The sequence below is a fragment of the Dioscorea cayenensis genome, chromosome 14 (genome assembly GCF_009730915.1).
Source record: "Dioscorea cayenensis subsp. rotundata cultivar TDr96_F1 chromosome 14, TDr96_F1_v2_PseudoChromosome.rev07_lg8_w22 25.fasta, whole genome shotgun sequence".
Classification (NCBI taxonomy): domain Eukaryota; kingdom Viridiplantae; phylum Streptophyta; class Magnoliopsida; order Dioscoreales; family Dioscoreaceae; genus Dioscorea; species Dioscorea cayenensis.
In genome coordinates, this window is record NC_052484.1 from 15,358,165 (window position 1) to 15,380,500 (window position 22,336).

General features: G+C 33.4%; 1 protein-coding gene across 1 annotated transcript; it reads right to left on the reverse strand.

Annotated features, from left to right (window-relative positions):
* Nucleotides 1-330: 330 nt before the first annotated feature.
* LOC120275690 (pre-rRNA-processing protein TSR1 homolog) lies at nucleotides 331-10,088 on the reverse strand. Its single transcript, XM_039282359.1, has 21 exons — nucleotides 9,867-10,088; nucleotides 9,691-9,770; nucleotides 9,507-9,584; nucleotides 8,388-8,519; nucleotides 7,580-7,630; nucleotides 7,348-7,491; nucleotides 7,139-7,261; nucleotides 6,935-7,012; nucleotides 6,372-6,464; nucleotides 6,171-6,293; nucleotides 5,125-5,208; nucleotides 4,175-4,273; nucleotides 3,899-4,078; nucleotides 3,223-3,298; nucleotides 2,907-3,010; nucleotides 2,568-2,821; nucleotides 1,723-1,809; nucleotides 1,363-1,590; nucleotides 1,014-1,092; nucleotides 861-924; nucleotides 331-765 (listed from the first exon to the last, which is right to left on the reverse strand). Exons 1-21 carry the CDS (start codon nucleotides 9,955-9,957, stop codon nucleotides 656-658), a joined length of 2,358 nt encoding a protein of 785 aa, XP_039138293.1. The 5' UTR covers nucleotides 9,958-10,088; the 3' UTR covers nucleotides 331-655.
* Nucleotides 10,089-22,336: the final 12,248 nt, after the last annotated feature.

The following is a 22,336-nucleotide window of genomic DNA, read 5'->3' on the forward strand; positions in this document are numbered from 1 at the left end:
GTTCACGACGTGAGCACTGGTGACTCAAATAAGCATGCTTTTAAAGTTTGGGTATCTGATTGAAATTTTTAAAAATTTGGTGACTTAAATAAGAATACCCAAAAAGTTAAGTGACTATTTAGATAATTTACCCTTTTAATAATAGCAAACATACTACTTTACAGAACATGTTAATTAAAAAACTTGAGTACTAAACAATAACCCTATATTCACATTAATCCTCAATAAAAACAATTAGCTAAATTTGGTCCTAAATTTTAAGAAAGAATTCATTTAATCCCTTAACCCCAAAATCTGAAGGAAGAGTTCATTTTTAATCGCTTAACCCCAAACACAAAACCCATTATATATAATATATATAATAATATGTTTGTTAGATGAACCAGAATACACAGCACAAGGCAACGGTAAGATATATAGCAAAAGCACATACATAACCAAAATAAGTTATGTGCCTCTTTTGACACAGAAAGTAAGAACTTTCTCAAAAATTGACTTGAGAAAATGCTGAGGACATAAGCTCAAGCCACCACTCTCTGCTAGGCAGCAGATGCAAAACGAATGTCGTCGGAACCAAAGCTTCACTCCCAAGAGGCGAACATTTTCCCGGCTGGGAAAACGGGCCTCAATAGTGTTTGCGGCATTACTTGTTATCTCATACCGCGTACAACCGCTCCGGCCACTTTGGGTAGGCGCGCTTGTACAAGCTCATGCAAACTGTGTCGTGCTGTTGGATAACACCATTGAAAACACATTTCGTGGCCCCTGTTAAATGATTCGACAAAAGGCAAGCGGTTATTTGTTGTGCATTCATGTGATAAGAGTGGAGAAAATAATGTAAGTTTGGCACGACACCGTACCATGAGTACCAACAGGTTCCTTTATGCGGCCACGACGACCAAGTTTGGTCCAAACATCCACTGGCTGCATCCATAACAAGGAAATAAACAGGATTGTTTGCGAAATTAACATGAATAGCGTGTAGAGTTCATGAACAGAAATACTTGGCATACCTTGAACCATCTAACGTCCTCGGGGTTGTGAAACATAAACCGCACAATGGCTTTCAGTTTTGATACTCTTTGAGGATAACTACATCGGGAAAAGAAATCGTCTTAGGATGAGATCAGCATCATAAAATCACACCAAAATGAAAATGACTTTAGTGTATGATATGCTGCAAACTTCAATCAAAGACGGTTGTAATAACAAAACAAACAATGGCAAAACCAACTCAATCAATTGGTATCAGGTAAAGGATCGACTATCACTAATTAATTTAAAATGCACAATTAAAAGCATGCTTTAAAATTGCATCAGAAAAAGCAGATAACTCAAGTACAGAAAAGAAAACAAAATTACCCAGTTAAAATGATTTTCTTCAGAACTATCCTGTCGGGATCTACACTTTTCAATGAACCAGTGGCGACAACCGTAGGTGCCTCTCCGTGAGCACACCGCATAACAATCAAAGGAAGGGGAGGATAACAAATAGGAGCATAAACAGAGGCTATCGAAAAGCGCCCCTCGTGTAAAAATCTCTCCATCTTGTGCTTATCACAGTTAATATTATCAGAGGAAAATACTGGCCTGCAAGGAAGGCACTTAAAGATGTTTCAACTAGAAAAATATAATTACAAATGCGTAAGTGTCTCAGTTACAGCAAGTATTAAAAAATATATATAGAAATATAAATATAAAACAAAAACAAAGGAGCGTTACCTTGCAAGGAACTTGCGAAACCCAACATGGAATATTAGTGTATCTTTTGATTTGATAGGTTGTTCATATGAATCATGTTTTCTGATGCTGCAAAATAATTAAAAAAAGGTCAATAAATGCTTCAAAAAACCAGATGCAGATTGCTTAGTAAATGCCAAAGAACTGAGAGAAAAACAACATTGTACAATTTGCTGAATATGTACAGTTGCTTCATCCTTATTTTCGCATACAGGCGGGATTGAATTGCTACGGGTAAAATACATAACTTCTCAACCTTGCATATGAAGTGATCATTACATCATTTTGACAGCATAGAAATAAAAAAGTGGAATGGAAATGAGCAGAATGATTGAGAAACATCTTTATGGTAACACTCAGGACTAAAAATAAACAAGTGGAACGAAAATGGGCAGAATGATGGAGAAATACATAAAAATAAAAATTAACAAAAAAAATATGTTCTGCAGTCAGATTTTCTTTGCTGCAAATTCCACTTTCGAAGTACTGTATTCTGGATACACTTTGATCTCCACCTAATACACGCTGCATGCCTATCATGGCTTAATAAAACTCATTAAAAAATAAATTGCTACACATGATAATGGCCTCATGATTGCACAAACATTTTTGTACATAGATTGACTATTAACAATTTATCCACAAACACACATGCATTGGCAACCAAAAAAAAAAAAAAAACTTTAAATGCTGAAGGGCCGTGCCAGTACCCACTATAAAGTATGTTTTAAAAATTTAAATCACAGTATATCCAATTGCATAAAAAAGCAGTTACACAAGCAGAATAGGATAAGTGAAAAAAAATGGTAGAAAGCAGTTACGGATACCTGAAGTGAAGGACAGACATCTTGGATTCATGTTGAAGCAAGCTATAAGCCACCACAGGCAATTTTTGTGACTGGACACATGCTTTAGAGGCAACATCCACAGGCACATTCTTGATGTGAAGCCTCACAAACGACCCAACGGAAGCATACTCATTTATGTTCCCTTCATCTTTAAGTTTTGCAAGAACATGCTTCTGGGTCCTTGTAAAATTATCAAATGCAAAAATTCTTGCATATTCAGGAGGCAAAGATTCCTGTCAGGTATAAGCACCATAAGATAGCTGAAACATTAAACCAATGACTTCCACAAGATACTCATAATCATATAAATCAACACACTTTAGGATCCCACGACGATGTCCTAAAAGATTTAAGCCCTCTGTATTTGGCAAACCGCTTTTTAGCTGGCACATCCAATGGTGTATCTACCTCATCGGGGAATTCTGAAATCACAATGATTAAGTAAAATGAAGAATTGAGTTAGTTACACTAGAAAGCCACAAAGGTTAACATCCATAGTGAGGAAAACAGAAGAAAAAAAAAAAGATCATATACATGAGAAGATAACAATCATATCACCTTTTGCACATCTAATTCTTATACTGAAGCCCAAAATGAAAATCAAGATAATCGATTAGAATAGAATAACACAAACCTTCATCCTCAGCATTTGCATCCTTAATCTTCTTGATTTCTGCTTCAATTTGCTCCTTTGTCAATTTCTCATCATCCTATTCATGCATCAGATTTATTAAGTAATATCCCATAAACTTGTAAAAACAAGGGATATGAACAATCTATAAGGAAATTGACCAAAAGTACCATCTAATCTTAGAATGATATGTACAAGTCAAACTAGAAAACTATCATAATGAGGAATGAAAAAACAAAAAACAAAAAAAAAAAACAAAAATCTTTAAAAAAAAGGATGACATACAGTTAAACAAACAATTTTGGCTAATTCTGCAACAGACGTTATTCCCTTACCTCAATGGTTGATGGAAAGATAAATTATGCAAAGTTTTACGATGTTTATACCCAAAACAGCGATATAAAAAAAAATGTGTCCTGTTCTACAAATAAGATGTGGCTTGATGATTAATATTGCAGCCAATAGAGAACGTCCTTGTTATCTAATACAACCTAAAAGAGATGGATACAACCGATACAATTATTTTTTATTTTTAGGTCACAGTGAGCCAAAAACTGCTGAAGACAAATACCAGACAGACAAGGCACTGTTGAATACCTAATCAAAAAAACCAAAAAGGAAAAAAAATCCAGACAGATTAAATCAGAAAAAAAAAAACTTTTGCTATTGAAAAACTCACATCCATTTCTTCACCAATCTCTGTTTCTTCAACCATATCATGTGAGCCTTCATCAACATCTGAATAATCAGATCCCTCTAGCACAGTATGATCTTTTTGTTGCTCATCCAACACCATACCGTCACCATCATCAGCATCATCAGAAACTTCATCATCTGTGTCATCAACGATCCAAGCAGCCTATAAAAGGATGTAGCCAAGTCATTAATATCCTTATCAAATCCCCTTCCATGCTACCAAACAAGAGCATTACATAGTAAAACAAGGAAAATAAACCTGGTAGTCTGAGGTGCCACGTGGCAGTTTCTTCTTTTTTAACTTGTGTCTGTTGCTATTTGCATCAGCTTCAGCTATCTCTGCTTCAGTTGGCCATGTCTGAATAAATAGGGAAATTGAATCAATATCACCTTCCAAGGCAACAGACAATTGTAATAAAATGATGGAAGAATCAAACTCCTTGTAATGTAACATTGTATCTAATCAAAAATTGACAAGAAATTTCACACATCAATTCAATGAGGTTTAATTATCAAAATGAAATATCCACCAACTTTATGATGTATGCCAATCATGTCTTTTGTCTGAATAGTAAGAACATGATGAAATAGATCAACTAATTAAATATAAATCACATGTAAAGGCGACACTCAAACTTAGGAAGCCTGCCATAAAGATCATGATCAAACCCTTGTAAGCCATAAAGCATTGTTGAAAGTGGCAAATGTGCCTCGAAGGGTTGTTTTCTAGAATGATCCAACAAAACTTGGATACAAATCACCCCTTTTGTGGAGGATTTCCTTTCACAAAAGTGAAAGCCAGTTTGAACATGCACCAGGACTTATTGTAAACAATCCAACTAAATTTGCTCATATTTATGCACAACAAACAAACACAAACATTCTTGGATATACCTTGGTAGATAATAAATTCACTCTTATTTTAAAAGTTCTCGACTTATTTATGCATAACAAATAAACACAAACATCGTCGGATATCCTTTGTTAGATAAGATGTCATCCATAATGTTCTTCTCCCAGCTACATAGAAATATATTGAGTTATGAATGGGTCTTCTGGTTCAAGATATGACAAGTTGAACTAGTCTGGACTCAGCTCAAGCTCAAACTAGGATTGCCAAGCTTGGGCTTGGTTGTTCAATCTTGGCAAAGGTTGAAATAGTCAAGTTTGAAATATTAATTACAAAAATGAAACAAGCCAGAAATGTACCTGCTCTCCAGCAAGTGGATCTGGTGCATTTTCAACAAGTAAAGGCTCATGGCTCAATGGGTCTGGAAGTAAAGTATGTATAGCCTGCATATTTTTTCCAGCAAAGCATAGAAAAAGAAAACATTTAGGAAAATGTGAAGTGTAAAGTTCAAATCTAATTACTTGCAGACAAAGAGATGATGGAAACAAAAAATAAGTTAAAAGAGAAAAGCATTTTAATAGAAATTCTAAAATCAGATTACATAGCACTTGCTTTATATGATATGAAACTATTACAACTAATTAAATTAGAATCCTCGACAAAAAATAGTAGTATTCTTTCAATAATTGATGTTACAGAACCAATTTCATGTAGTGGTGGGGTACTTTATACATCAAATAAAGAAAAAGTCAAGGACAATTCAGTTGAAAACTTTTACTTCATGATTGCTCATGACTAGTAAAGAAGTGAACATGGAAGTACCGATTTTATAATTCTGAGGCATTAGACTGATGTGCATACATCAGCTTCACAATCAGCTCATTCCGACCAAAGAAAGTCAAAATGTCATTAATCAGTTTCTGGGCTCTTTTAGACCAAGATTAACTAATTACTCAAACAAAATAGGTTCAAACGTTGGAAAACATATGCAAGCTGATAAACTGCTTGAAAGCAGGAACTTTCCCATTAGCAACAATAATAGGAAATTGATGGTAAAATAAAATGCCAGCTTTTCATGAATGGATATTTCGGAGCAAATTATGACTGCCTACCAGACTTTGTGGGATAAAAAACACATTAAACATTCACTGAATGAGAGATAATAAAATGTTCAAAGGTAAGGGGAAAACAAGACATGTTTCATAGTCAATAGACATAATAGGATTGTATGATAATTTAAAATAAAAAAATAAAAAGAACTCCAACATGATGAGAAAAAAGAACCTACTGATTGCTCTAAACAGATAATACACCCAGGGCTAGGGAAAAAACAATACATATAATAAGTAACGCTGCATGCCCAAGGAAACTAATATCAGAGAAGCACATCTAAATATGCCCATACCTGCAGACCAATTTTATCATCTGAATCCATGGCATTGTGATCCTTTTTTCCATTAGTAGGAAATGGATCCTTCAGGATATCTATCTTGCTTAACTGAAAATCTCCGGCACCTGAAACATGAACCTGGTATGCAGAAACAATGTAAATATAAAGGTAAAATAAAGCAATCAGCATTTATCTGAATTTGACTAAATAATTTACCAGCTGATTCACAGAAAGACTGTGAGCCTGAACATAGCCAGACATAAGCAAAGTACACTGTCCTGGATTGCTATCATCAGGCTCCAGAACCACCTGGCACAATTGCAAATGTTACATAAATAATGCAAAAGAACGCCATTGGGCAGACTAGTTGTGTGCACAATGGGACACATGAAATGCACACATTTTTTCCCCAAGGAATAGAGCATTTGTTTATTCCTTTATAGCCCAAGTTACACAAGCTTCTCAAAGATGGAATCTCCTCCACTTCAGCACCAAGTTGGAGTCTACTAGGCCTATCGAACCTCAAAATCTAAAATGTTGTTTACGCTCAAAATTATTAACTTGTTCATCAACTTATAAGTTACCAATTGAAACTCAAGGAATATTAATGTAAAAACATTGTGGTCATATATCGCTGGCTGGTAATCTCCAATCACACAATACATATTCCAAATGAAAAGACAGATTTAGCAATTTCACCAACATCTAGCATTCCTCTTCAACCACTCTATCTTTGAAATCATGTAAGATAGTTTCTCATGGGGAACTTCCTCAAATACCTGTTGGGACATCAGATAAGATCGCTGGCTTCGCCAATGTGGAGCTGAAAGGTGCTGCTCCTTAAACAGCCACATGAACTGCAAAAAATGGAGGTGCAAAATTTCTTCTAACACAAGAATACAGCAAGGAAACGGCATGAAAGAAGGACTTGGTAATGATTAAAAGCTGTTACTTATTAAATATAATTATTTCTAGAAGATGACCTTATGCAGCTCCTCCTTCGTATCTGCTGGATAGAATTTACACTCCTCTGGCAATTCAGAAGCAAGACAAGAGATGATCGTCTTCTTCAAATCTTGTTTCCTTTTCACATCATTGGGAAGGTCCTTGAGAAAAGGAAGAAAAAATCACAGCTTGAGATAATATCGGGTACAATATTTTCTCAATAAAATGCACATTACTAAGGACTGACCTGAATGAATACTGCAGTACTAGGCAATCCAATGGCTCTGAATACAGATAGGCATTGAGTTCCAAATGGGTCAATTGGATTGCCTGCTTCACATCCATCTATGAAAGAGTTGGATGAGACTACAAATGCAACAAGATCAGCAACCTATGTTGACAACAGTGCTCCGAGTTATTATTTGTGAGTGGCCATATAAGAAGAATGATGCACCACAAGCAATTGCATAGAAATGTACCTTGCACAATTCCATGCAAGAGAGAAGGTCCCCATAAGGCGCTGTGTAAACCTAGATAAATAATGATAAGTATTAGAAATAATCAACTAAACACTGTTTGCGCAACCAACTGTGCTGACTATATGACATCAAAATCTTAAAACCTAAAGTTCTTCAGGTAAAATACATGGATTTATGTATAAGAACTGCTTGGGCATGGATACTACAGGAGGTCACTATGAGAGCACAATTGTCATTGTTAATGCTCAGAAATTGAAATTGCTTCCTACAAACGAGCCAATGATTCAGGTGTCAACCTAGCCAACTCAAGATGCATCACAATTATGTTGATTCAAAATGCATAATCATTATATCGAGGGCAATGGTAAGTGAAATGAATCCATTATATGGTAACCATTCCAAATAGTAGACCTATAAGGTAAAGTTGGCATTAGAACATGAGAGAATAAGGACAGGTTAATGTGAACTATTTCCCTGCAAAGAAAACTTATGCCAACAACACGTCTGGGAATGTTGTACACTTCGACAATTCAAGGGAGGTTTCATGTATTTATAATTTCCATCTTGAATATGTTACTTGGTTAGATTTGTACACAATGACACTGTCAGTTGTCAGGCCAGACTTTTCAACAAACAAAGTCTGAAAGCCAATGTTATATCATCAATAGGTTGGAGTCAAATAACGCATACTTGAAGGCAAGATACGAATTCTAATTGAGGTTTCTTTAATTACTTGAAAGGATAAACACACAACAAAAAAATGTACTCTTTTGACAAGTTTCAACACAGAATGATCAAGTACACTAACCGTTGCTCTAAGCTTGCACCCGGGCAATGCAACTGTATTTGAAGTACCATCCGCTTCACCTCCTGACAATAGGTGCAGAAAATCCCTCGAAAACAGATTTAAGTTCACACATGAGGATAGACCAAAAAGAACCTGTTAGGAGCACAAGAAAAGGTTAACAAACTTCAAATAAAAATAAAAAAATACCCAAGATAATAAAAAATGTATTAACATGGGCCTTCAATTAATCTTTTGCAGTAATTAAGAACGCATGGCAGATTGAGAAACTCAATCCATTCTCACTGAAATGCATAAACTAGGAATGGAAACCCTAAACAAACATTGAATTCATAAAATCAACCCAAAACAAAATATACCCACAGTCAAATATGCATTTGAGCAAAGAAAACAAGAGCAATACATTTAAAAAAAACATAGTAAAATAAAAGAAGAACAATAAATCTAGAAAATCACATAAAGCTAATAAAGGATAATCTAGTCCAACAAATTCTATCGAGAAAAAACTTCACTCTACCGAAGGACAATGATAACAAAATCAAGTAAAAGCATGGACAAATCGAGGATAATGAACACTGAAGTGTGCTACTGAACAATAACATACACTTCTCTAAAAGAAAGAACAAGCTGACCCAAATATTAGAACTAAAAACAGATCTACTTATTCAACAGAACTTTCGAATGCTAACACATAAAATACAGTGCCATGGTGTGCAATAAACAAAACAAGAGAAAATAAATTTTGAGCTCCAATCATATTACATTATCAATTACATCTTCCACTCTGTCCTAGCTACTAATTGAACATGAAGATAAAAAAACATGATAATCTGCTTCAAGAAGAAACCACGTATACAGGGCCATTCACAGGAAATCTAAGGCTTACATTGATAAAATAGAAAGAGGAGGTTGCTATTTATAGTTTTAAATATAACTACAGACACACAGATTGAATGCATGACACCTTGATAAGATAAAATCCAACAAATTTACCTTCTCAAGGAACTTGCAAACTAAAACCAGAGAAGTCATTAAGTTCAAATAAGAAATACAAAACAATAATGCATACAAGAGACTACTGCAAAAGATTAAGCAAATATTCAGGAGTTTATTGGGCCTCACAATAACACGAGGAGAGCTCAATGATCCACCCTGGGCTCTTCTCTCCTTTAAAAGCGCAGCCCGTTTCTGATCACGCGCCTAAAACAATTTGACACAACAAGCAAACAAGTAAACAAATTACTAACATTATCGTGACAAAACGAAACCCTAAACACTGAAAAAGACAAATCTAGGTCAAATTTACCATCTTGCTACGCTGCACTCGAGCAGCTCGCCCACCCTTCACGGAATTCCGATGGTCGGGCTTCGCGATCCGATTCTTATCTACAACACCAAAATCACCAAACAAAAACCCATCAAAATCATCGCAAGAGAAACTAGGGTTTTCGAATCTCTCCAAAGAGACAAAGAAACACTCACCAGACCCCGACGTCCTGTGGACATGGCGAGAAGCTTTGGACGCAAAACGGCTCTTGTGAGCCTTGTTCACCTGAGAACGAGAACCAGCCATGGATTCTGGCGGCTGGATCTCCCGAGGAAACCTCAGGCATCCGCCAAAACCCTAGAGAAGAGGACAAGGTCTCTTCGCCGGAGACCAAGACGAAAAGCAAGCAATCTAAACCCTAGCACTTCGATCTTCGAGAAGAGGGTTTAAATTTAGAGTTCTGTTTTTCGTCCTTTTTTTATGAATATGCCCCTCTGACAACTGGAAATTATTTTCATAGTTTTTTTATGTATGTACCCCTACTGTAACTGGAAATTATTTTTGTGGTTTTTTTTATGTAAATACCCTTTGGGAACTAAATTCTGAAACCCTATTTTTGTGGTTTTTTATGTATATAACCCTCTGAAAACTGCAAATTACATACGTTTACTTGAAAACTTATTTTGCTTTGCGGTCAAAATTTTGCTTATATATATATTTTATATATATATATAATAATATATTTTTGGGAATTTGAGTTAGTTTGGTCAAACTGAAAAAAAAATAGAAATATATTTTTTAAAAAAAATATATTATACAATTAACATTAAATATACGTGTGCTTTATTATTTTTAAAAATATGAAATATACCATAAACACATTTGATATTTTTTTCTTGTTAAAGTAAAAAAAAAAACCTTATGGTTTTTGATTTTTGCAAAATACGGGCAAATATATTTTTTCCTATTCTATGACATAAATGCTCAAGGTCGCTTCGAAAAAAGTAACTAAATAGGCAGCACAGACTTTATTGATATGATAGGGAGAATGATCTATTCTGTTAAGTTTTTTCTTTCTTAAGTTTCACTATTTTCATAGAAGAACAGTCATTGCTATTTTAGGGAATTAAAACTAAAGAAAATGATGAAGAGGGTAAATCCTCGTGTTAGCCACTTAATTGCTTCCTTCTGAAGCAATCTTGAGCCTTATCCAGGCCCCTTCCTTGTCATAGATTTTTTTTCCTATTTTATGACATGAAGTCTCTAGGTTGCTTCGAAAGGAAGCAACTAAGTGGGCGACATGAACTTGACTGACGTGATAAGGAGGACATATATTCTCCACTATCTACATAAGTCTACATTGTTACTATAGTGGCCCGTATTGGGACTTATACTATTTACAAGCCTATATAGGAGATGAAGGTAAATGCACACCATAGAGAGAGCTATTTAATAACTGGAGTGGTAAAAAACTTTAATTCTTCTACAAATACGTCTGTAGGAATATGTACTTGAAAGGGAACGACCATCATGAATACTTCAATAGTGATTAAATGTCAAGTGTCTTCTAGATATCCGATATCATAACCGGATGGAATTGAAGTAATTGAAATGTTGAGAACTGTGGGAAACTTCATTTTCTAGACCCCTCCTTGTCTATATAATAGGCCTTTGTGTGTTTGTAAGGACTCACGAACAGTCAGTGAGATCCTAATCCGTACTGGGACTTACATTGTTTACAAGCCTATTTTATATACTACAAAAACAGACATCGCTTCCCTTAAAAAAAAAAAAAGAAAAGAAAAGAAATAAAGAGGACATATATTCTCCATTATCTACATGACTCTGCAGTGTTGCTACTATATGGACCAAAGAAAAACTAGCAAAACCACCTGAATATAGATTAAGGTTTTTTAGAAATGAAACACTTACTTGAATGCGCTGAATATTATAAGATAGAATTTGTGAGAATAAAATCTGCATCTTGCATTACGTTTTCTAGTGTGAAAACAAAATCCATTGATGTAATACCCTTTATATTTGATAGCAACTGGATTTGGGCCTTTAGAGAAACACATGATGTAGTCAGGTACATGTTCATTCTTTACCCTTTCTTCAAACCAAAATATAAGATCTTGATTGTAAGTTTGTGCTCTATACCATCTACTTGACTTATTCCTTGAGTTTATCAAGCTTTCATGTTCTCTGCATTCATCAAACACAAACATAAATAAACAATTACAACTCGTGCTACTTAGAGAGAGAGAGAGAGAGAGAGAGAGAGAGAGAGAGAGAGAGAAGCGCACACACACACAATCATTTAAGAGGCATGGTTACTTCTTACTTGATGTATTTCTCCACATGTTTGTCTCCACAATTGAACAAAGCATAATGATGAGCTTGTGAGTAAGGGCTTCTGGTCCAAAATAAAAATCTTGCCTTTATTTCTCTTGTTCCCACAATTGGGTGGCTAGTCTTAGGAAAAATAGGAGATGCTTCATCATCTATTGTAACCATATTAGTATTCTTCTCATATCTACTAAATCTTGTCTTTACACCATCATGCATATATCTCGAGCAAAATACCAAGCATTCCTCGGCTAGATACCCTTTCGCATTAGATCCTTTTGGATGGCTCTGATTACGAACAAAAGACTTCAACTTACATAAGTTTTGTTCAATTGGAAACATCCAACGACAATGAATTGGGGCACCAAGTTTGATTTCATCTACCAAATGAATAGTCAAATGCACCATTATATAAAAAAAAATTGCGATGAAATTCATTTCTGGAAGACAAAGAATTTTAGCAATTTCTTCCTATAACTGATCAAGGTCCTGCATCTTCACAACTTTACCGCATATACCCTGAAAAAATCATCCAACTTGATTAAGACAATGACAACATTTTTAGGCAACGTTTTCCTCATGGCAACAACAAGTAAATACTGCACATAACATGAGCATCATGGCTTTTGTAGCCTAAAATCTTCTTATTATCCAATTGCATACATCAAGAAATATTCAATGCAAACCCTTATAGTAATTTTACATGCTTGAAGACTTTGCAAAAAAGAGTTTTTTCATGTGGGCTCAGAGAATAACAAGTTTTAGCATAGTGAATCTTGCTGCATCCATCTAATTGAGTAGGTTGAAGCTCTTTCCTTATACCTATTTCTTGAAGGTCGAGCCGTGCTTTTAGATGATCTTATGTTTTCCCAACCATATTTAATAATGTCCCCAACAAATTGTCCCAAATATGTTTTTGAATGTGCATGACATTCAAATTATGTTGCAAAAGTATTTTGCTCTCAATATGGCAAGTTAAAAAAATAGACTTTTTCCTCCGTGGATCATTTTTATCATGTACCTTCTTTTTTTGTGTTTTGCCAAAAACATTCACATGATTTGATAACTTTTGTGCAACATCTAAACCTGACAAGTGGATCGGGGTATCTCTCAACTCCATATTACCATCAAACTATGTCTTGTTATGATGCCAAGGATGATTTTTAGGTAAACATCTCCAATGGCTCATGCAACATATTTTTCTAATATACTTCAAATATTTGGAACAAGTCCCATAATTACAATAAGGACATGCTAACTCTTCTTTGGCGCTCCATCCAGATAATATAGCATAAGTTGGGAATTCACTAATTGCCCATAATAATGCCACCCACATGAGAAATGTTTGTTTGGTTGTGGCGTCATATGTTCCAATACCAATCTCCCATAAGTGTTTTAGTTCTTTAATCAAAGGTTGCAAGTAGATGCCAATGTCTTTACCAGGTGATCTAGGACCCAAAATGATCATAGATAAGAAAATGTATTTAGACTTCATAAAGACCAATGGTGATAAATTGTAATTAATTAACACAACAGGCCATATGCTATGAGTTATACTCATCATTCGAAATGATTGAACACATTGTGAGGGTCTTGAGCAAACTCAGGATGTAAATCATCAAAATCTTTCGAAGCTTTGGCATCAGCTGGATGCCTCAAATTTCCATTGTTCGGACGATTTGTTGCATGTCATTTCCTTGCAATAGCTGTATCTTCACACATGAATAACCTCTATAGCTTAGGAGTAGGAGGAAAGTATCATAAAACCTTAGCAGGATAGTGGAGGATTTAGCATTATCATCTACAAATTTATCCTCTAATTTCCACCTAGAAGAACCACATACATGACAATAATTTTCTTCTTCATGCTCATCCCAAAACAACATACAATCATTTAGGCATGCATGTATTTTTTTCTAATCAAAACCCAAATCTCTCACTGACTTCTTAGCTTAATTAAAAGAATTCGAAATTGTAGCATTAGGAAAGACCTCTTTTAATAAGTCTAGAGGGTCACCAAATGCCACATTACTTAGCTCATGAAGACACTTGAAAAGATATAATCGAAAGATGAAAGAAAGTCTTGAGAAACTCTTACGTCTTGGATAAAGCTCTTGTCGTCTTTCCTCCATTAACTTGTAAATTTCTTTGCCTCCGTATATGGACCTTCACAAATCCTTCGGAGGTTTTGCACTCCAATTGATACATCTCTACACATATCTTGCAACATGCCATCCATGTCATCAAGAGGATCAAATTCTTCACTATGTGATGGTAATTTCTTAGAATACATTGATAGCCCTTCCCCATGGAACACTGAGGGCCCGTTTGGTGCTTTGCAGTGAAAGACTTTCCCTGTAAAGTCTTTCATTGTAAAATTTTTTCCTACAATTACTTTTCCTGCAAAGTAACAAGACAATGTTTGGTATGTATAATAAAAATGTAATTGAAATACATGTAAAGTTAATTCTTTCGTTTGGTATGAATAACTTTATATGTAAAGTTATATGCATTCTCAATTTTGCCTTTGATTACTCTAGTTAATAACTTAAAAAAATATATATAAAAAAAAAGTTTAAATCTCATCACCAAACCATTGTAGCATCAAATGAATTCATTAAAACCATACAAAAAGCTAAAATCTAGTTCCAAAAATATAAAAATTTAACAAAAAAATATTAAAAAGTAAAAAAAATATAAAAAAAATTAATGAGTGATCTCTCTTGCCCTAGAGTTTTAGAAAGAAAAAAAAAATTGGAGTTTTGCTCGAGGGTTTTTAAAATCAAGAAAAGATAAAGAAAAACATTATTTAACTAAGGGTAGTATCGGAATTTCACTTGCTTAATATTTTCACAGCCACTGTGTAATCCTTTTCACACTATCCCCCCTATGAATCATTTTCCCTAGTCAAACGGAAAGTAATTACATGAAGACCGTTATTTTGCATTGCTCATATTAAAACCAAACGTGGGAAAGTCTTTCACAACTTTACTTTCCCTTGTAAAGTTGTTACTTTTCTACATACCAAACGGAGTGTAACCTTCTACGAAATCGTAGACTATCAAGTGATCTCTAACTGTTGCTCTATAATACCAATTACGATTCAAACACTTTTTGCACAAACAAAATATTTCTTGAATATTGAATAATTCACCCTTTAATATAAAATGAATTTATAATTTTTTTTTACACAATTTTATTTTTTATATTATTATTATTAAACTAATACCATGATTGCTCATTTTTATATTTTTATATTTTTGTATAATTTTTTATTATCATTAATATTAAAGCAATATGTAAAAATTAAAATTAAAAGACTATAAAGCAAATATTTGAATTAAATTAATTTTAAATCCCACAGTAGAAAATTAAATAGAATAAAATTAAAAGGGATAATTTGGTCAAGACCCACCCCTCCAAACTCCTTCTACTTCTCATAACTCTCCCAACCAAACACACTTCACCCCTCCTAACTCCTCCTCACACCTCCAAAAACCTTCACCAAACAAGGGGAAAATATCCATTTTCCTCTCATAATCCATAGTTAACTACAAAAACAACAATAGATGATATAAATGTACATAGCAGACTCTCCATTATTAACTTCACAAACAAATTGGTAATGTATATAAACCCATCATCATATCATACTAAATTTGAGTATCACTTATGCAAAAACAAATATCAACATCAAACCTCAACATACATATATTGGTCATTTCATGCCACAACAAAAACAACTTCCTTTCTAGAGCCTTTACAAATGTCACACTAAGCAATCACATAATCAATCCTCCTATACATAAATCCTCAACTTCACGTTTCCCACAACTAAGAAGCTATAGATCCATCTCCATCTCCTTCATTCCTTACCTTCAGACATGCATTCCTTTTCCTCATTAATGCTCATACTTTTAAAATCCAACTAACATAAATAACAATTATGCGTAATCGAAGTGTTGGTCTTACTGGCTAGATGATGCTACGGTAAATCCCAATCTCCAATGATCTCCAAGCCCCTTTTTATTTTGGTTTCTTCTTTTTTTTCCTTTCAACCCCGGCTTTCACTGGTGTCAAGGCTCAATTATTGAGTGTAAACTCATTCTCTGAACTGTCCCTATTTTCCAAACCCTTTTTGCTTTTGGAAAATTCACTTCCAGTGCATGATGGGAAAAACCTTTACCAAAAAAACCCTGAAAATTCACCAATAGTCCTTACTTTGAAATTTTTCATTTTAATACGGTAAATGTCTTTCTTTCCTAACCAACTAAGAGTTTATCTTAAAATTTACTATCAACAATTTTCTTTATGTTGACCATTTAGAAGTTTTTCTCCATGTTTTGAAATCCGGGTTGACCAGTCCGGTTCAACCCGGTTGAACCAGACCCGGCCAAGAAATTGAGTCGAGTCAGGGTACAATGTTGACCCAGTTAACCTGGGCGAGTACCAGGTGAACCGGCCGACCTGACCCGATTGAACCGGGTCAAACTAATTACATTATTGTATGTTTAAAATTAAAACTTTAAATAATAAATATGTAAGTATATGAGGTTTATGTATAAAATTTGCTTCAAAATCAAAACTCAATGCTTAATTCCTAAGTTTTATTTATTAGATTGTATTGTGAAACTTAAAAGCTTGTATTGTGTTGCTTTTTATTTATTATGATGTTGCATTTTGTTTGAATTTGCATTTAGGGTATTAAATTAATATTTATAAATTATAAAAAAAATATCTATTATTTGAACTTTTCTATTGTTGCTTTTTAAAATTTTAGTTATTTATAATATATTATTTTGTATTTATATATAATTAAATTTATAAAAAATATATATTATATTTATGACCGGGTCAACCCAGTTCGACTCCGGTTTGACCATTGACCCATGACCCGGAAGCCTTCCCGGGTAATACCCCCGGGTCGGGTTTCAAAACATTGGTTTTTCTTCTGTGCTATAGTACCTTGCTACAATATAATAGTAATTGGTCGGTTGAGTCTACAGTACATGCAACAACATGAAATTAACACTGAAAAAAGTAAAATAAGAACTTAGGTATTACAATATTACTCTTTCTAAGAATATTTCACAATTGCCTCTTAACACTCATAAATGTTGAAGCTTAAAGTCCTTGAGTAGCACGCTACTAACACTTGACGCCTCTATAATGATTAAAAGCACAAATAATCTAAATGATCAATATAGTACATAGTCTCCCTTTACTCACATTTGGTACCTATGCTCAAAAAAGTGATCAGTGTAATGCATCGCTTCTAGCCACTGAAGCACACCATGCTTTAAAAAATGACACTAAGTCTACTCAACTAATAAAAAAAAGGAATTCTCTCAAACAATAAAAATAAGAAATGCCCCTAATAGATGAAAAGAAAAAAAACTCCTTGAAGCAAAAATTAAAAAGAAACTCCCTTAACTAACTAAAAGAAGAGGCCATTTTACAGACGATAAAGAAGGACCTTTTTCAAATGATAAAGAAAAGAAAAGTTGCTTAAATGTGACAAAAGATACTTTATATGATAAACACAATGACTTCTCTTATGTATTGATAAATAAAGGGACTTTTCACATAATAATAAAGAGAGCAAAGAAAGATGATGATTTTCGAGCTCATTTATTTTGTTAATAAAGATGATCACCACATATAAGTAAAGGTCTCTTACAAGTTAATAAATATAAAGATTCAAGTCAATGAAGAGAAGAATGTTCAAGTCCGAAGATATAAAAGTAAAATAAATAAATAAATAAAACAATGCCAAAGAAGTCAAAGCAATCAAATTAGTACCTTGATGATGTGAGAGGGTCATGATTTAACAATGTAAATATTGAATGAAAACTTAAAAACATTGAAGAGACTTGAAAACCACAAATAAATGACAAAATTAACTCTAAAGTTTCAAAATAAATAATTAAATAAAATAAAAAACTTAGAGAGTTTTAAAAGTTAAATACTTGAAGACTTCACAAACATGAAAACTCAAAGTCTTCAGAAACTAAGATTAAAGAAAATCGTGATCATAACTCTTAAATATAGAACAATCACAACTTGAGATTCAAGAAGTATTTTACGATAGAAACCCAAGAACTACAAGAAAATTAAAGACAAGGAAACAAAAGAGGTCTTGAGAAACCAGAGTCACTATCCTCTTCTTACAAAGTCAAAGAGAGTCAAGTCATAAAAATATGCAGAAAATTAGGGCTTTAGTCTTAATAACTCTATTAAAGTCTATGTATTTGTGACTATATGATATTAATAAAACTAATTTGTTACTATATTTTATCTCTCATTCACATTTGTTCTTAATTAGATGTTCCAGTGACAAAGTCTAGGTAATTAACATTAGGGGCATAACCCTAATGAAAGTCTGGAATCCACAATCATTTAAAAATAAAAAATATTATAAATTAATTCATAACACTTTTTTTCAACAATCAATAATAACAAAGCAGTACAACAATAAAGGACCATGGCAACTTATAACTCAAGGCAAAAAATAATCATGTATATATATAACTTAAATAATATATATTGAAGAGATTTTTTCCTAAATGGCCTAAAAAAATATTATTATTGTCACACCCCGACCCACGGGCCCACGGGACGCGATAATCGCCGCGACAACCTGAAGAAGGATACCCACCACTCAATCCTTGAGCCGCCTCAAAGCTGACCAACAAACCTATAATCAACAATAATAAACACATGAACTGAGTAGAGAAATACAAAAACACACAGTGGAAGTAACAACAACAACAACAACAACACCAACAACAACAATGAGTACCGAAATAGAGTGGTTCTTAACCACGCAAGGAAGCAACAACCACAACAGTAGTAACTACATATACACAAGAGTTAAAGTAGGTATTCAAATACACAACCATGCAATAGAGTTTCCAACATACTAGTTGGTCCAAGACTCATTTAACATGTTCATGACCAAAACAAACATACATGAATTGAAAAAGAAACACAAAAGATAGGAGGCTAGCATATGCCCAGCACTCAGCCACACAACCGCACTACTACCTGCAACAGCCTGGAAAGAAAAAAGAGGGGTGAGCAACCTAAGTCACTCAGTGAATGGGTTAGCACAACTCTACAAGAATATACCAAAATAATAAACATAGCTTATCAAAATAATGCTTTACTAATAATACAAACAACTTAGAACATAAATACATAAAACAGTAATCCTCAATATAGAATAATAAAAAATAGTGTCAAGAAATGCCTTTTTACCCCAACTAAGGATTTACAGCATCAAATCCACGAAATATTGTACCTGGGGTCCAAATTATAAAACAATTTAAACATCAAACTAGGCTTTTAAAATAATGAAAATAGATCAGAACAGTTCCACACACACATATATATAAGACTCACCACCAAAACAAATTTGTAGGAGACTGCCCTCCTAAGAGTGACAGCTGGGCTTCATCCCCTCACCACAGATTTAATATGACACTACAAAAGAAATTCAATATGGTCTAAGAACCTCTCTAAACCTTCGCTGTGGCCGCGGCTAGGTTCAGAGCCATTAAGATACTCATGTCCTTGACGTTGACACATCAGTCCACAGTGTGGTGACCCTTGCTTCACGATGAACATCCAGTCAGGGCTTTACACTCCCATCTGAACTGGACCAATAAGTCTGTCGGTTAGCCATAAAGACCACCTATTGCGGTAGGATTGTCACCAACCAAATAATATAAACTTGCATTTCACAACGAAGGGTTCATAGCTAGAACAATAATCACAATAGAACAACCATCATTTCCATACAAAGGAAATGAAGAAAACACGAGCATACCCAAAGCTTTGCAAAGTCAATAATTCACAACATTACAAAACATGCATCATCATGAAAATCCTTCCTTTTTAACAACAATACTTGCAAACATGAAGTATGAAATAAATAACTCATTTAAAATCAAACAAACCTCAATTTAAGTATAAAACCAATAAAAAACTTTACTCAAGCAATATAATATATATATGTATTCTTCTAATAGATTTATGCTTAATTAATCTTAGTCACAACTTAGATAATTTCACTTCTCCAAATGTTAATCCTCTGTAGGTTCCTTGCCTTGAGCCAAAGCTTCATCTCCTTGCCAAAGCACAACAAAACACCATCGACAATTAGCACAAAATAAATCAAACCCTAAGTTTTTCTAACAAACAACCCTAAATCGATCCTAAGGTTGTCTCAAAGCTAGATGTAAAGATTACAAATGAATTTCTAAGGGTCTGAGCTTCACTCTAAACCAAAGAAACCAAAAAAAACAACTAAAGTTCACCGGTGTTATAATACTACTACAGTAACTAAGAACTGCTAGAGTAAAGACAGCCCTAATACAAAGGTTTCTCCCAATTCACATCATCTAACCAAGAAATTTCTTCATAAACATTCACAAAAATGAATAACAAGAACAAGGCCTTCAATTTGAGCCTACAATCATTCACATCAAGCTTTAAATCTAGGGTTTACAAAGAATTGAAAAATGATTAAATACAATAAAAATATAAAAATACGGAAATAAAAACTTAGATAAAGCTCTTAGGATACTCACAAGTAAGGGAGCAAGAAGTTTCTAGCTTGCTTCGCCGGAATCAGGTCGCCGGACAAATTTAAAGACAAAGGGTTGACTAGGCCAAATGAGAGAAATGAAGAAGAAGAAGAAGAAGAAGAAGAAGAAAAAGAAGAAGAAGAATGATGGACAAAGTAATGAAAACTCATGTTGCTATAGTACCAAGTTGCTATAGTACTGGGCTGAAAAAGCTGCAGTAATAGATTGGTTTTAGCTACAATAAAAACTGGTTATAACAATTATTGTCAAAATAACCCTATGACCATTTTATTTGTCAAAATGGCCCAAGCGCCATCACATTAATAATAATAGTTATTTTTATTTGAAAATACTTGTATGTGCATACCAAACAAAACTATTATTAAAAGTAGAAAACAAAATTTGAAAAAAAAAATCACATCCAATTATCCTAGTTCCTACTTCAATAATTCCCATTTTAATAATTTTCATGTTAATAATAATAGTAGTAATAATAATAATATCAAATAATGTTTTTCTATTTTAATAATATTTTAAAAAATGGGTTAAAAACAATAAATAAATTATTTAAATAATTATAAAATAAAGGAGGGGCTAAATGCAAAAAAAACTAATAATTTTGCTTTAAAAACCATTCAGCACATGGATGCTGACTGAGCATTAATGTGATGGCCCTAGAGTCATTTTAACAAATAAAATGACTCGAGAGCCATTTGGAGAATAATAATATTTTATGGGGTCATTTAGGGAAAAACCATATATTAAATATTAAATATTAAGAGATAAACAAATAAAAGCTATAAAAATGTTTAACTTAATTTTCGTCAATCTTTGCATCGCTCAACCAAATTACATTTGTATGAAAACTTATGCTAGGATTTTCTTTTTTTAAAATTGTTAGTTGACTTATTTTTTGTATCCTATATTCCTGTCTCATGCAAAACTTAATTGATTGGTATGTAAACAGTGTGATGAATAGTGTTAAAACCCTGTCCTTGCACTGAAATGGGTTAGGTGATTGTTGTTGGGTTTATATATTCATTTTTTTTTTTATGGAGAGGGGGTTGTACATGGGTTTGAATGGTCTAGATATAATCAAGTATTGTTTGCATTTTGATCCAATGGCTCTAATTATAATGCTGTGCATTCCACTTAATATTGTCCACAGTGCTATGCATCCCACTCGATACCATTTATAACATTCTGTAGCCGTTGACGAACATCCTTAGATTTGTTATCCAAGGGCATTTTTAAACTACGAGCCCTCTATATATATTGTGTATAAAAGTGTTAACATGAAGTGTTTGTATGAAGCAAAATATTTATTTTATATGAAATATATACCACATGGATTTTTAAATTTATCTTTCCTTAACCTTGAAGTTAAGTTTGTTAGTAAAAGTTTGCATGAAACGATATTGATAAAAAAAAAAAAATTAGTTTAACGGAATAAAGTTTTTCCCAACTAAAGAAACAAATTAGTGTAGAGATATATATCTCAAGACAAATATATATATATATATATATAGAAAAGCAAAAAAATACACCTCTTAGAGATAGTGTTTTTAATTTTAATATCAAATTAACTTACTTTTTTTTCAAATTGAGAGAAAATGAATACAAAAACTTATATAATCATACAAATTTAATTATTTTATAAAATATTTATAACTCAAAACTTAAAGACAATCATCAAAAAAATAAAATAAAATAAAATATATAACTTGTATAATCATACATTAAAT

Excerpts from the sequence above, each read along its gene's own strand:
- LOC120275690 (XM_039282359.1), bottom strand. The coding sequence starts at position 9,957 with ATGGCTGGTTCTCGTTCTCAGGTGAACAAGGCTCACAAGAGCCGTTTT. Across the intron at positions 7,492-7,579 it reads CTTGCATGGAATTGTGCAAG|GTTGCTGATCTTGTTGCATT; the intron begins GTACATTTCTAT and ends TTGTCAACATAG. Across the intron at positions 6,465-6,934 it reads CTTATCTGATGTCCCAACAG|GTGGTTCTGGAGCCTGATGA; the intron begins GTATTTGAGGAA and ends CAATTGTGCCAG.